Genomic DNA, 16,688 nt, shown 5'->3' with positions numbered 1-16,688 from the left:
CAGGGGAAAATGATAAATGTATAATGTATATACAGAGTACACACACTAACATATAATACAAATCATGGTAGAAAGGCAATTTTCTATTTAGCAATATTAAAAAACACTAATACTAACTGCTAAAGAAATAACATAATTTAGGGAAACAAAACATGAAAAACAAAAGTACGAAAGATACATCTACATGATTATTTTATACTCTTTAATATTTGATTTTCATGAACTCTGAAATCATGTATTAAAAATACACAAACTGCAATGACAATTCCTCAATACCATTCATGTGGTGGATGTTTTTACTACATTTAAGAAAAAAAAAACAAACAGAAATACTTTTTACCACTCTGGATAATGGTTTGTGATCGGGAGAATCTACCGTGGAGGGCAGTCATATGCAATGGGGTTTTCCCATCTTTACTCTGTGGGGGGAAAAAAAAAAATTACTCACTCTACTATGTCCATAATATGTGATCCTTGGTTCTGTTACCCTCTTGCATCTTTATTTTATAACTATTATACAAGAATTAAGCTTAACTGAGGCCTATGGAAGTAAAACAGCTGTTTAAAATTATGAATTAATTTTTTTAGCATGTATATCATAAAATGCAAATATACAAAAATTCCATGCCTACAGTTTATAACTGGGAGTGGGACAGTAAAGATGTGCCTCCCAAGTTTCAGATTCAAAATTTCACACTGCTCCCATGCTTCCATTCTAAGAAATTCTGAATCCCTCCTTGACCAAGTAAAAGTGAATATCAGAATTAACTTTGTGAATGTTGTGTGGATACATTTAAAAAGATAACTAAAAATAATTAATTTCAGCCAGTATAATTTAAAAACTACATATATTTGTTTATAGTTAGTTATGTGTAATAAATATTTTCTCAAATCACTTAAAATAATAAATCAGACTGGCTCCACACATATATATTTCATGGAGAAGTTCTAAAGGAGTTCCAAATATGAAGAAAAACAATCCTTGAGTTAGGTTATCTTTTCTTCTGAATAGGTGGTATCTTTTCTTCCCTAAAATCTTTAGGTTAACCAAAACATACACATTACCAACGCAAAGGAAATAAACTGTTTAGCAGCTTCCTAATCTCACAGCAATATTCTAACTGTTTAGCAGATTCCTAATCTCACAGCAATATTCAGTATGCCTTCTGTGTAGGTACTAAAATAGAAATGTCACAAGTATCCTAAGTTTATGCTAACACCGTACAATGCAGATATTCTTAAGAAATCTTCATGTCTGCTAGGCACAGTGGCTCATGCCTGTAATCTCAGCACTTTGGGAGACTGAGGCAGGTGAATCACGAGGTCAGGAGTTCCAGACCAGCCTGGCCAACATGGTGAAACCTCGTCGATACTGAAAAATACAAAAAATTAGCTGGGTGTGGTGGCAGGCATCTGTAATCACAGCTACTTGGGAGGTTGAGACAGGACAATCGCTTGAACCCAGGAGGTGGAGGCTGCAGTTAGCAGAGATCACGCCATTGCACGCCAGCCCAGGCCACAGTGTGAGACTCTGCCTCAAAAAAAAGAGAAATCTTCATGTCATTATAACAGAGTAATTAGATTATAAATATCCACTGAAGTGTTTGATTTCAGAATTTTGTATGAATTTTTCAAGTAAACAAGTCATCAAATTGGCCAGTAATCTTAAAGAAGTTCTAATCTTTTGGAGGCAGTGTAAGAAAGGAAGGGAAGGAGAAGAGAGAACGCATGTATGAGTAGGCTCTGAAGTCAGAATAACCTCAGTGTGAATCTCAGTTCTCCCACTTACTACAAGCAAGATTTTGGACAAGCTGCCTAACTTCTTTGTGCCTTCACTTCCTCAAATGAATATGAGGATAAAGCCATCTATATCTCATTGATCTGTTGTACAGAGTAAGTACAGTAATTTTTGTAAAACACTCAGATAACACATCAGTGTTCTCAGGATATAAAATATTTATCATTATTTTTAATGTACCAGTTGTTATTTGTTGAACCAGAAAAAAAAAAACATCTTGGCAAAAGGATTCTGGTTTAGTTTTTCCAAAATGTTCCAGACAGGACATATCATAATTTTTAATGTTAATATTTTAGCTATAGCCTATATTTTTTCTTTTTTTGAGACAGAATCTTGCTCTGTTGCCCAGGCTGGAGTGCAGTGGCACGATTTCTGCTCTCAGCTCACTATAACCTCTGCCTCCTAGGTTCAGGCAATTCTCCTGCCTCAGCCTCCTGAGTAGCTGGGATTACAGGTGCGAACTACCATGCCCAGCTAATTTTTGTATTTTAGTAGAGATGAGGTTACACCATGTTGGCCAGGCTCGTCTTCAACTCCTGACCTCAAGTGATCTGCACCTGCCTCAGCCTTCCAAAGTGCTGGGATTACAGGCGTGAGCCACTGCGCACAGCCTTTTCATTTTTATTTTTTCTTAAACAGATGAGGGTCTTGGTCTGTCAGCCAGGCTGGAGTGCAGTAGTGTAATCATAGTTCATTGCAATCTCAAACTCTAGGGTTCAAGTGATCTTCCAGCAACAGCCTCTGGAGTAGGTGGGACTACTGGCACGTGACATTACACCTGGCTAATTTATTTTTTGTCTCTCATTAAGTTGCCCAGGCTGGTTTTGAACTCCTGGGCTCATGTGATTCTCCAGTTGGCTTCCCAAAGTGCTGGATTTACAGGTGTGAGCCACAATGTCTGGCCAGCTATAGCCAATTTTTACAGACATAAGAAAAAAATGTAGATTCCATTGATTAGAAGGGTAAGAAAAATAAGAGGTAAAAAAAAGAGAAAAAACCAAACCCCCACAACCCAAAATAAAAACTTGTAATAAAAATTTGATTAACAAAATGATGAAATATGGAAGATATAACTAAAGTTAACATTTATATATACAGCACTATGTTTCAGGCACAGTTTTAAAACGCTTCATATGGTCAGGCATGATGGCTCTTCCAGTGCTTGGGGAGGCCAAAGCGGGAGGACTGCTTCAGCTCAGGAGTTTGAGGCTGCAGTGAGCTATGACAGTGCCCCTGCACTCTAGGCTGGTCAACAGAGAGTCTGTCTCCCTACCTCCTGTCCTCCTAAAAAAACAAAACCAAATCCACTTCATAGATATTATTTTATCCCCACAACCCTTTGAGACTGATACCATTAATGTTGTTTTACAGATGAGGAAATGTAGGCCCCACGGTTAAGTGATAACTAGGTCTCATAGCTAATAAGTGGTAAGAGTCCTTTCTTTCTTCTTTTTGTTTTGGAGACAAGGTCTTGCTATATTGCCCAGTCTAGACTTGAACACCAGGCCCCAGTGATTCCCTAGCCTCAGCTTCCCAAGGGTAGCTGGGCCTAAAGGCACAAACCACTGAGCCTGGTTAGAATCCTTTAATTATAAGCCTATAGGTGGCACTGGATCATCAACATTTTTACTTTTTACATACTGATCATAAAATCTATTCTAAGTATACAAAAGATTACCAACTAAAAAGTCTGCCGTAAGATACATTAGGAGGGGAGAAGGCGTAGTTATTTCTCTCTGAATTGGAGAAACAATGTGGAGTTTTCTTTTTCTTAATCACCTCAAAACATTTTAGTAGCAAACTAGGAGTATTAAGAAAAAATAGAAAGAAAAATAACAACAAAAATAAAAAATGAGATCTACAAAAATCCTAACAGTTGATCTCATAGGTGACCAAAAACAGTAATTACAAGCCGAACATTTCACAGTATTTTTTAGGTTTAAATTTCAAAACAAGCATTTGGTGTATTTTGTTTAGCAGACCAAAATCTATTCCTAAAGAACAATGTGGGTGGGAAAACGTATGCATGTAAATGAAGCAATCAGTGTAGTAAGGCTCATGTCAAGCAGTTCTAAAAAACAGAGCTATACTGCTTTAAAAACCTGATTCATTTTACCTCTGCCACTTTGTAGGAAAATGAATTTAAAACCTTAGAAACTGAGTTATTACAAACTTAAATTCACATTCCAATTTCTAGTCCTCTACAACTTGATCAAGGTCAGAAACAACAAAACGGAGACTGTAGTGGGAGGAAAAGATTAAGCAGGAAAAAACAGATAATGTGGTAAGAACATGAGGGTAAGCAAATCAAAATTTTAAAACAAAATGCAAATGTCAAGTGTCCCCTTAATAACTTAATAACACTGATTTTACAAATATAAAAAATACAGGTGTCAGGAATGAATATATATTCTTGCTGGTTGAAAACTCACAGTTATCAACATATTGTGTGTAAGAGCTGGACGGGACATGGGAAATCAACAAGGGAAACATGTTTCAACAGAATTTGGCAATAAAATAACTGGACAATTGCATATAGATGAGATGTCATACACCCTTAGATGAGATTGAGGCAACTTTCATGAAATCTATTTTGAAACTAACATCACAGGCTGTTGCCTTCAAATCTACTTAAACATATCTTAATCCCTTTGCTAAAAAATACCCTTGTCATATATGAAATTCACCACTGAACTGTCTAAATTATTAAGGAGGTAACTTCAAATGAGACCACTGGTTTGAGCATTTTACTCTAAGTGGGCTTCTTTATAGAACTGATTCTCAATTCTTCATTTCAAAAGAAAATACAGACTTAAAAACAATCACAGGTACTACAATCACCTATGTAGACACTAACATGAATCAAATGACTCATTTTCATCAAATTATATTAAATATTCATGCCAAAATGGCAGTGCATAAGACAGGAAGCCAAGCATATACCCTTTAAAGACAGCATCATGTGAACCAAAAAATGAACAGTAGCTGATGACACAGGTGAAGTTCCATAATACTAACACACAAAGATGATTTCAATACATTCACTATCATAAACGGGTCTCACAGAGATTGACAAAACTTGGTTGTGACGTTTGCTTTTGAAAATGTTAAGATAATTCCAAATTTTAAATTTTGAAATAGCCTAACTTTCATGAAAGCAACATTATTGGGCCTCTGACGAAAAAAGTAATTTTTCTCCTCACAAGGGTTTAGATACTTTTCTGGGCCCTGATTATCCAAAGTGCAGGAAATCTTCAAATTCAAAAAAGCAGTTCGAACTTGCAATAAATAAATTTTCTAGTAATTATCTAAACTATAAAAAATGTTACTAGGCGATCTGACCAAGACCTAGAAACTTTTAAAAGGATGATTTAGCTGTAATCATAGTGGGGTACTTTATGATACCTCATGCCTTTTCTTCATTGAGTGTAGTATGTATACCTTTTGTCTCGTAGCTGAGAGAGGGCAATTTAAAGGAATGACTTAATTACAGATGGGTTTGCTGTTGTTACAGCTGTCAGAATCAGCCAGTGGCATCATTAAAGGTTTCACTGAAGTTAGGTAAGAAAATGTTGTAATTAAAATGCTCTGGAAAAAATCACATTTTAAGCTTAAACATTTTTACTAATCATAAATGGCTCAATTTTGTGTCTGGTTTTCTTTTCTTCATACCACAAGATAGAGTCTGGCAAGTGCTCAAGATGTAAACTGATGAAATTAATACAGACATATCTAGTAAAAGAGTACTAGAAAATCTAAAATGATTATGTATTATAAAATAGCAATGCTCAAAATCTGGATTGCATGTGCTCACTTACAGAATTACACAGTGAAAGCATATTTACTTTGGCTCCAGAATTTTCATTCATTTGAGACAAGGTCTCACCTGTTGCTCAGGCTAGATAGAGTACAGTGGTACGATCATAGCTCACTGTAACTTTGAACTCCTGGTCTCAAGCAATACTCCAGCCTCAGCCTCCTGAGTACCTAGGACTACAGGATAATTTTTAAATTTTTCTTTTTTTTGGTAGAGACGGGGGTCTTGCTATGTTACCCAGGCTGGTCTTAAACTCCTGGCCTCAAGTAATCTTCTTACCCTGGCCTCCTAAAGCACTGGGGATTACAAGTGTGAGCCAGACTGTATCCGGCCAAAATTTTCATTCATTCATTCATTCATTCATTTATTTTTTGAGACAGGATCTCACTCTGTCACCCAGGCTGGAGTGTAGTAGCATGATCTTAGCTCACTGAAGCCTTGATCTCCACAGCTTAAGAGATCCTCCCACTTCAGCCTCCCAAGTAGTTGGGACTACAGGCATGAACCACCATGCCCGGCTCATTTTTTATTTATTTATTTGTGGACCCAGGTTACATTGTCCAGGCTAGCCCTGAACTCCTAGGCTCAACTGATCCTCCTACCCTGGCCTCTCAAAGTCGTGGGATTACAGGCAGAAGCCACCATGTCAGCCCAGAATTTTCACATATTTCTAAAATCCAAATGTTTACTCTTCAAAGTGACTATAACGACAACAAAAAAACAAACCCAAAAAGCAACTATTCCTTATGTGCAACACACTAATAGTTTTTTCCCCTAACATTGTGTAAAATTTGAAAAGACCTGTAGAGTGAACATCCATATACATACCATCTAAATTCTACCAGCAGTATTTTACTCTGTCTTTTATTGTAGATTCATCTATCTTTCCATTCACCCAGTTATTTGATGCTTTTTAAAATTAGACACAGACATCATACATGTCATCTCTAAACACATCATTAACTAGGGTTCAACATCTGTTTAGATTTTTCCTTCAGAGAGAAATTTATATGCTATGAAAGCATTAAAACTCTTATGAGTTTTGACAAATCTATATAATATAAACCACTGTCAAAATACCAAACATTACCATCATCACATAAAGTTCTTTCATGCCCCTTTTCCAGTTGATCCCTCCTCCCAATGGCGATAATTGTGGTGATTTTTTTCAATGATAGATTCTGGAACCCCATATAAATGGAATTACATTGGTTCTAGAACCTTACATAAATGGAAAGGACGTACATACTCTTGTGTAAGTCTTTCACTCAGCATAATATTTTAAAGATTTATCCATGTTCTTGAGTCTATCAGTAGTTCCTTTTTTATTGCTGAATGGTATCCACCATTGATATTGTTTTAACAGTGAAATACTAAATACTTAAAGCCAAGTTTCTGATTTTGTTTCTTACCTTCATATTGACATCGGCCCCATTGCCAACTAGAAGTTCTAAACACAATGCTCCATGTGTTGATGCAGCAGCAAAGTGCAAAGGAGTAAATCCTTTTTCATTCTTTTGATTTACAATAGCACCACAGTCTATAAGTTCATTCACTACAACATCTTGTCCATTATAGCAGGCTACATGAAGAGGTGTATTTCCATAGGCATTTGGTTCATTCATCTGTTAGAGGGGGAAAAATGTGAATGTTAAAGTAATTTTGCTAATTATCAATATTATGAGCAATTTTAGTAACCTGTGGTTGCAACAAATTACTAAAGTGAGAAATGAAGACAGGATAAATATGGAGAAGAGCTTTTTTTTTTTTTATGAGATGGAGTCTCACTCCGTCAACAGGCTGGAGTGCAGTGGCATGATCTCGGCTCACTGCAACCTCCGTCTCCTGGGTTGTTCACGCGATTCTCCTGCCTCAGCCTCCTGAGTAGCTGGGACTACAGGCACGTGACACCACACCCAGCGATTTTTGTATTTTTAGTAAAATGGGACTTCACCATGTTGGCCAGATAATCTCCATCTCTCGACTTTGTGATCCACCCGCCTCAGCCTCCCAAAGTGCTGGGATTACAGGTGTGAGCCACTGCGCCTGGCCGAGGCTTACAATTCTAAAGTTTGTTTACAATAATAAACCCTTGACAAGCATTTTGGTATTACAGTGGTATTATATTCAGGGAACATAATTCACATGTACAATGTCTACTTCATGACAAAACTAAATAACACCAAAAGAGATATTTTAGGAAAATATAAACTGATGTATTTTTAGAGGTTCCAGGTAAGGGATTTATAATTATTTATCATCATAAAAAATAAACACAAACTGAAGATTCTGAGGTATATTCAGTAAAATGTGTATTTCCACCTTTTTCATTTTGCAGTGACAAAGGCTAAACTTAGTAATAAAGTACAAATCAGGATTTTTTAAAAGAATGAATGGCACGTTCTTCTATTTATTTAATTCATTTTTGCCATAAACTTGGGCTCTAAATATTTTCGGTATCACATTTTTTCGGTATTATATTTTCAGTATCACATGCAAGTATTTTATCACAAGTCAAAAGAATATGCTGAAAAATGAGAAACAATTCATGTATTAAGGGTTTTGCTTTACTTTCTTTTTGTTTTTGAGACAGGGTTTCAGTCTGTTGCCCAGACTGGAGTGCAGTGGCACAATCTTGGATCACTGAAACCTCCGCCTCACTGGCTCAAGCGATTATCCTGCCTCAGTCACCCAAGTGGCTGGGATTACAGGCACACACCACTACTGCCTGGCTAACTTTTGTATTTTTAGTAGAAACAGGGTGTCACCATGTTGGCAAGGCTGGCCTTTAACTCCTGACCTCAAATGATCCACCTGCCTTGGCCTCCCAAAGTGCTGGGATTACAGGCATGAGCCACCATGCCCAGCCTTGTTTTTCTATTTCTAACAAATAAGGGAATACTTTACATGATTTCTGTGTAGTAAAGAATCTGACCTTTCCCAAAGAGAGGTCTGTCCTTTGCCCTTGGCTTCAGGGAGGTAATCTATTATACATACCTGAGTAAAGAGTCTCTATTTAGAGTGGGGGCTTTAAGTTACAAGGTATCACGTATTTGGAGGCTGAAATCAACCACATGGACAACCAATCAAGTCGACATAATGGAACCCCAATAAAAACTGAAAATGAAGCTCAGGTGAACATTCCTTGATGGAAATACTTCATTCATACTGTCACACACTGATCCCAGGGAAGGAGAGTAATGTGTTCTGACTCCATGAGGAGGGGTAAGGGAAACTTTGCCTTTAGAATACTCCTGCACTCTACCCTATGTGTCTCTTCCTTTGGCTGCTCTCAATTTGTATCTGTCCCTGTAATAAACCACAACTGTGAGTATAAAGTTTTTAAATAATTTTGTGAGACTTTCTGGTGAATTATCAAATCTCAAAATGGTTTTGAAAGCCCTCTAAATTTATAGTCATAAGTAACGGTAGCCTTGTGTGCAGACTATGGCCTCTAATCTTGTAGTTGGTCCCAACGTAATGCAGCTTTAACATTTCTTTTCTGGGATCACTGGTAATAGAAATCAGAGGAAGTAAAAAAGTTAACACTTAACTTTAATCAAAGTACCTAGATTTTGTCATAAGAAGCTAGAACAGCGACAAGAAACAGATTCTCCCTCAGAACCTCCTAAGGAAACAATCTTGCTGACATCTTGATTTAGAATTTCTATACTCTAAGACTTCCAGAAGTTAAATTTCTATTAGCCCTCCAGTTTGTGGTAATCTCCTAGGAAACTAAAAAAAAAAACAAAAAAACTACACAATTGGGGGGCCACATATTACTAAAAGGTTGTAAGTCTGGCCACTTATTTTGATGAATATAGTCACCAGAGATTACAAATGTAATTGACTGTCAATAAAGTAAGTTTTAAAAAATTGCACCAGAATGGACTTGAAACAGTAATCAGAAACAAAGTTGCCTCATTTATCTAGATCAAGGGTCTTTTAAGATATTATTTCACCCTGCTGAAACAGAGCTACAGGAATTGAGTTCAGATTTTTGCAACTTCTTCTCGTGATCCTTACACTTTCAGTATTTATTAGCTTGTTTCAGGCACAGTGTTTCACATGGTCTGTAAATTAAGACACTATCTAGCCCTACAGTTCTGTCATGTATTCTTTGTCTAACCAGGCTATCACCTACTTTTCTTAGTTTTTTGTAGCTGATCTAAACTGCATCTCTCTAGCAAATCTTTATCCTACATCTTCTAATGTGCCGTTTTAAAGAACCAATGAGTTCTTGAGAATTTGTGTTTCAAAGAATCAGTGACTTTGTCACTAAGAGTATGCTGGGTGTGGTGGCTCATCCCTGTAATTCCAGCACTTTGGGAGACCAAGGCAGGAGGGTCACTTGAGGTCAAGAGTTAGGGACCAGTCTGGGTAAGAGCGAGACCCCATCTCTACAAAATTAAAAAATCAGCCTGTAATTCTAGCTATTCAGGAGGCTTAGGTGGGAGGATCACTTGAGCCCAGGAGTTCAAGGTTGCAGTGAGCTGTGATTGTGCCACCACATTACAACCTAAGAGAAAGAGACCCTGTTTAAAAAGAAAAAAAAGCCAAGAGTGGGAGTAAAGTACCGTGTTTGTTTAAAGGATGGCTTGTGAAAAGTTACAGGTATTCTAAGTTATCTCAATTCAGGAATCAAATATATCCAAATAAAGTCTCATCCCTTTTAACCAGAGAATTATATAGTAAGGAATATGTACACTTGGTGGGCAAAAAGCTTTTTGTTTACCTGCCTAGCTCTTGTCAATATTCTGTAATGCAAACTGCTACAGTCATTTTAAGAGTATCAGACTAGGCAAAGAAGACTAACAATAACCCAACTATCTAATAATACCAATGTGTCTGATCTGCTGGTTGCAACAAGTGAAATGGAATTACAGGGCCTAGAATGTGATACAGAAGAAAAACTGGCAATAAATAACCACCTTTGAAGTGTATTTTACCTCTTAACATGCTTTGACTATTTACATGCCTTGATCATAAATCAGTGCATTAGATATTACATAAAGGACTATAAATATCCAATTAAAATATGAAACACTGTATACAATCATTTCTTAAACTTGAAATAACTTCTGTCAATAATGTAACAAGTATAAAAGGGCTCCATAATTTTATACTGTTCAATCTATATACCTACATCAACTCCAAGATCTAGAAGGTACTTGACTACGCTGATCATTCCACTAGAGGCTGCTGCATGAAGAGGTGTATAAGACTTCTTATCCTTGCATGTCACTTCAGCTCCATGCGACACAAGTAATTTCACTACTTCAATGTGACCTAAAAATGTATTTTTGAAGAAAAAAAGAGATGAGCATATGAAAACTATTAAATATAATCCCAAATATCTTTAAGCAGATTTAAAAATGCAGAATAACCAGATGATGCATGACAAGTCACCAATGAATCATGCTATAACTTGAGAGAGGACAGAGGAAAATTTTAAGACTTCAGGGCTGCACATAATGGCGCATGCCTACAATCTCAGCACTTTGGGAGGCCAAAGTGGGAGGATCACTTGAGTCCAGGAATTTGAGACCAGCCTAGGCAACACAGTAAGAACCTGTCTCCACCAAAAAAAAAAAAAAAAGAAAAAAGAAAAAAAAATTAGCTGGGTATGGTGGCATGCGCCTGTAGTCCCAGTTACTTGAGAGGCTCAGGTAGAAAGATCACTTGAGCCTGGGCGGTTAGGGCTGCAGTGAGCTGTGATCATGCCACTGCACTCCAGGGTGGGAAACAGAGTGAGGCCCTATCTCAAAACAAAACAAGACCAAAAAAAAATTCAGGATAATTTTGATTAATATCGGCAGAGATAATTTGTTGGCCCTCTGTATCACCTGCAGATTCAAAAACTGCAGACTGAAAATAGTTGAAAACATAAAAACAGTGAAAAAAAAATGCAGTACAACAACTGTTTACATTGTATTAGATATTATAAGTAATCTAGAGATGAATTAAAGCACAGGTTATATACATACATACTATGGCATTTTATATAAGGAAGCTGAGTATCTTCAGATTTTGCTATCCAAAGGAATCCTGGAACTAATACCCTATGGATACCAAGGACAACTATAATTCCTTTGATTATTTTATTCAGCAATAACCCTGCAATCTATAATCTTCCTTTTGCCTAGATCTTGTTTTTGGTCTAAGGTTACTTTAATACATTAATAAATTCTAAAGTTAACTTTTCATTTCTAATTTTATGTAGTTTGCTTTACTGTGCTTTGCAAATATTGCATCTTATTTCTTAAAAATTGAAAGTTTGTGGCAACCTTGTGTCAAGCAAGTCTATTGGCATCATTTTTTCCATCATCATGTGCTCATTTCAGGTGTCTGTGTCATGTTTTGGTTATTCTTGCCAATATTTCAAACTTTTTCAAAATTATTTTATCTGTTATGGTGATCTGTGATCAGTGATCTTTGACATTCCTTCTGTAATTGTTTTGGGGCATCACAAACTGCATTCATATAAAATGGTAAACTAATCAGGTACAGTGGCTCATGGCTGTAATCCCAGCACTCTGGGAGGCTTAGGTAGGCGGATCACCTGGTGTCAGGAGTTGAGACCACCCTGGTCAACATGGTAAAACCTTGTCTCTACTAGAAATATAAAAATACAAAAATTAGCTGGGCATGGTGGCACACACCTGTAGTTCTAGCTACTTAGGGGGCTGAGGTCCGAGAACTGCTTGAACCCCAGAGGTGGAGTTTGCTATGAGCCAAGATCACATCACTGCACTCCAGCCTAGATGAAACAGTAAGACTCTGTCTCAAAAAAAAAAAAAAGTGAACTTAATAAATGTTGTGTATTCTGACTACTATATTCTCCCATCTGTCTCCTCTTCAGGCCTTCCTCTTCACTCAGACACAACAGTACTGAAATTAGGCCAAATAATAATAGCCCTACAGTAGCCCCTAAGTGTTCAAGTGAAAGACAGCTGCCTATCTCTCATACATCAAAAGCTAGAAATGACTAAGCTTATTGACAAAGGCCTGTTGAAAGGTAAGACAGGCTGAAAGCTAGGCCTCGTATGACAAAGTTACCAAGTTGTGAATGCAAAAGAAAAATTCTTGAAGAAAATTAAATATGCTACCAGTGAACACACTAATGATAAGTAGAACACACTAATCACTAAGTAGCCTTACTGAAGATATACAGTAAGTACTAGTGGTCTGGATAGAAGACCACAACAGCTGTAACTTTCACTCAAGCCAAAGCCTAAACCAGAGCAAGGCCTTAACTTTCAATTCCATGAAGGCTGAGAGGTGAGGAAGCTATAGAGGAAAAGTTTGATCTAGCAAAGATTGGTTCATGAGGTTTAACGAAAAAGCTGTCCCCGTAACATAAAAGTGCAATGCGAAACAGCAAGTGCTGATGTATTAATAGAAACTGTAGCAAGTTATCTAAAAGATCTAAGATTATTAATTAAGGTGGCTACATTAAACAACAGATTTTCAATGTAGATGAAACAGCCTTCTACTGGAAGATGCCACTGAGGTCTTTCATAGCTAGAGAGAAGTCTATGCCTGCCATCTAAACTTCAAAGGGCAGGTTGACTCTCTTGACAGGCTAACATAGCTAGTGACTTTAAGTTAAGCCAACACTCATTTACCATTCTGAAAATCCTACAGCCAGCGTAAATTATGCCAAATCAACTTGGCCAATGATCTAAAATGGAACAACAAAGCCTGGATGACAACACATCTGATTATAACACGGTTTGCTGAGTATTTTAAGCCCACTGTTGAGACATACTGCTCAGAAAAAAAAAAAAGATTCCTTTCAAAGTAGTACTGCTTATTCACAATGCACTCGGGCACCCAAGAACTCTTACAGACAAGGAGATTACTGTTGTTTTCGTGCCTGTTAACACAAGTCACTCTGTTGTCCCTGAATCAAGAGTAATTTCAACTTTCAAAGTCTTTATTATGTAAGAAATAACATTTGACACAGATATAGCTGCCATAATTAGTGATTCCTCTGATGCATATGGGCAAGTAAATTGAAAACCTTCTGGAAAGGATTCACCATTCTAGATGCCATTAAAAATATTCCTGGCCTGGCATGGTGGCTCACGCCTGTAATCCCAGCACTTTGGGAGGCTGAAGTGGGTGGATGAGGCCAGGAATTTGAGACCAGAGTGACCAATATGGTGAAACCTCATCTCTACTAAAAATACAAAAATTAGCCAGGCATACTGGTGGGTGCCTGTAATCCCAGCACTTGGGAGGCTGGGCTGGGGCAGGAGAATCACTTGAACACAGGAGGTAGAGGCTGTAGTGAGTCGAGATCACACTACTACATGCCAGCCTGGGCAACAATAGAGTGAAACTCTGTCAAAAACAAACAAACAAAAATTTCTGATTCACGGGAGGAGGTCAAAATATTAATATTAACAGGAATTTGGAAGAAGTTGATTCCAACTCTCATGGATGACTTTGAGGGGTTCAAGACTTCAGTGAAGGAAATAATTGCAGATGTGGCAGAAACAGCAAGAGAAGTAGAATAAGAAGTGGAGCCTGAAGATGTGCCTGCATTGCTGTAATCTCACAATAAAATGTGAACAGATGAGGAGTTGCTTCTATAGATGAGTAAAGACAGTGGTTTGGTGAGATGGGATCTACTCCCGAAGATGCTGTGAATGTTGTTGAAATGACAACAAGGCTTTTAAAGAAATGACTGTAATTTTGCAGGAAATTCTATGGATAAAATGCTATCAAACAGCTTCACATGCTACAGAGCCATCTTTTGTGAAAGTTAAGAGACCATCGATGTAGTACATCTTTATCTCATTTTAAGAAATTGCCACAGCCATCCAAACCTTCAGCAGCCATTCACATTGACGCAAAACTCTCCATTAGCAGAGATTATGACTTGCAAAAGGCTTATGACAGTTACCATTTTTTAGCAATAAGGTATTTTTTAAGACAAGAACACTGAAAATTAATTTAAAAAGACCAAAGACATGTACATTGTTTTAGCTGCACATTTAATAAACTACAGTACAGCATAAACATATTTTATAATTAATTATTTTTAGAAAGAGTCTTGCTCTGTTACCCCAGCTGGAGTGCAGTGGTATGATCACAGCTCACTGTAACCTCAAACTCCTGGATTCAGGTGATCCTCCCACCTCAGCCTTCTGAGTAGCTAGGACCACAGATGCATACCACCACACTGGGCTAATTTTTAAATTTTTTTTGTAGAGACAGTGTCTTGTTATGTTGCTCAGGCTGGTCTGGAACTCCTGGCCTGAAGCAGTCCTTCTACCTTGGCTTCCCAAGGTGTTGGAATTATAGGTGTGAGCCATCACAGCCAGACTAAACATATTATACGCACTAGGAAACCAAAAAATTTTTATGACTTGCTTTATTGTGATATTTACTTTGCTGTAATGGTTTAGCACCAAACCTACAATCTCTCTTATCTCTGCCTTACTGGAATCGTTTCAATCTGGGAGTTTCTTGGGCATGTTTCTTCAGAAAGTTAGGTCTTTAGAACATGCAGCCAAAAACCTCTTTTTCCTTATCATTTCCACCAGATCTCCTTAACTAACTTAGTACTCACCCTCGTAAACATCAGGAAAGGGTTGGTTATACTGTGTGATGGTTAACAATCAACTCCCAAATCTCAGTGGCTTAAACAATTAATGTTTTTATTTCTCTCTCAACCCTAACAGGTTGTCAAGAGGGCTTCTCTAAGTTACTCAAAGAACCAGACTCATGTAACTGACATCATCTTCAAGGTGGCTGGTCACTGTAACAGAAGGGGGAATAGACTGCAGAGTTTTCCTTCAATTAAATGCTCTGGCCCAGACTTATGTTGCTTTCATTCATGAGTCAGAACTAGTCTCAGGCCCCAAGCAACTACACAAAAAGGCCAGGAAGGGGGCCATGTATCTGGAATGTGAGAGAAACACTATTCTCCTTTTCTAACTTGTGACTTTTTATCAGATTAGATTATATAGTGCTTTCTCCTCCTCCCACAATCCTTTACACCTCTGTGTCTTTGCCCATGAAACACTTTCTTTATGTGGATCATTCTGCTTGGATGTCTCCTCCCAATCATTGCTATTATACTAATCCTTGAAGAACCATGTCAGATCCCACCTTTCTGACCAACCCAATCAACTCTCTTCCCTAGGCCTATTAGCCCTATGATGTTTCTTAAATGGAAACATTAATTACTAACTTTTAAGTTACTTTTTCTGCATTAATCCCCAAATATATTACATACTTTCAAGACTGTTCTACTTCTTGATCTGTTCCACAAAGTCAAGAGCAGCATACAAAACAGGCACCCAATACATTTTTGTTACATTAAAGAAATTGCTTGTGATGCCATTTTAAAAATCCCTTCATGTAGAATGAGTCTATAAAAAGTTAGCAAATTATAAAATGAGATTTTCAAACAGAGGCCCCCCCCCCAAAAAAAAAATTAAGCCAGGATACTGCAAGATGCATAATCAGGCAGATTCAGTTGTATATAAATATAAATTATCAAGTAAAATAGATATTTTCAGCCTCTTTACCCCTGTTTTAATATGGAAAAGAAATATTTACTATTATGTTTCTAGGAAAGAAAAAAGAATGTAATGAGTTATTAAGGTAATTTTTAAAAATTATTAGACATTTTTTTTGAGACAGGGTTTCGGCTTTGCCACCTTGGCTAGAATGCAGTGGTAAAATCACAGCTCACTGCAGCCTCGACCTCCTGGGATCAAGCGATCCTCCACTTCAGCCTCCTGAGGAGCTGTGACTACAGGTGTGTGCCACCCCGCACACAGCTAATATTTCAATTTTTTTTTGTAGAGAGAGGGTCTTGCTATGTTGCCCAGGCTGGTCTCAAACTTCTGGGCTCAAGGATCTTTCCATCTTGGCCTCCCAAAGTGTTGGGATTACAGGCATGAATCACCATGCCCTGCCCAAGGGAAAAAATATTTATTCAGAGTCATCACAATAAGGTAACTGGAGGCTAAACTTGGCTGAATATTGCTAAAAGTACTGAAAGCAACAGGAAAGATCAATGTGTAAAGGGACCTTGATAAAGGGTGATGG

At 37.5% G+C, this 16,688-nt stretch overlaps 1 protein-coding gene across 15 annotated transcripts in view; it reads right to left on the bottom strand.

Annotated features, from left to right (window-relative positions):
* ANKRD28 (ankyrin repeat domain 28) overlaps positions 1–16,688 on the bottom strand; it is a 200,461-nt gene that overhangs the window by 46,044 nt on the left and 137,729 nt on the right. For all 15 annotated transcript variants that reach the window (XR_002479185.2, XR_010343446.1, XM_012466765.3 and 12 more), the window contains 3 exons: positions 10,762–10,904; positions 7,028–7,240; positions 341–419 (listed from right to left, as the gene is read on the bottom strand). Coding sequence is in view for 13 of the 15 variants with exons in the window: in XM_012466765.3 (XP_012322188.1) it covers positions 341–419; positions 7,028–7,240; positions 10,762–10,904 (435 nt within the window). In the remaining 2 variants the exon portion in view is untranslated. The remainder of the gene's footprint in view (positions 1–340; positions 420–7,027; positions 7,241–10,761; positions 10,905–16,688) is intronic.

This window comes from Aotus nancymaae, unplaced genomic scaffold (assembly GCF_030222135.1).
Source record: "Aotus nancymaae isolate 86718 unplaced genomic scaffold, 86718_ANA_hifiasm-v0.15.2.pri h1tg000019l, whole genome shotgun sequence".
NCBI classification, from domain to species: domain Eukaryota; kingdom Metazoa; phylum Chordata; class Mammalia; order Primates; family Aotidae; genus Aotus; species Aotus nancymaae.
Note: the sequence above shows the minus strand (reverse complement) of the source record. Positions and strands in the feature narration are given on the sequence as shown.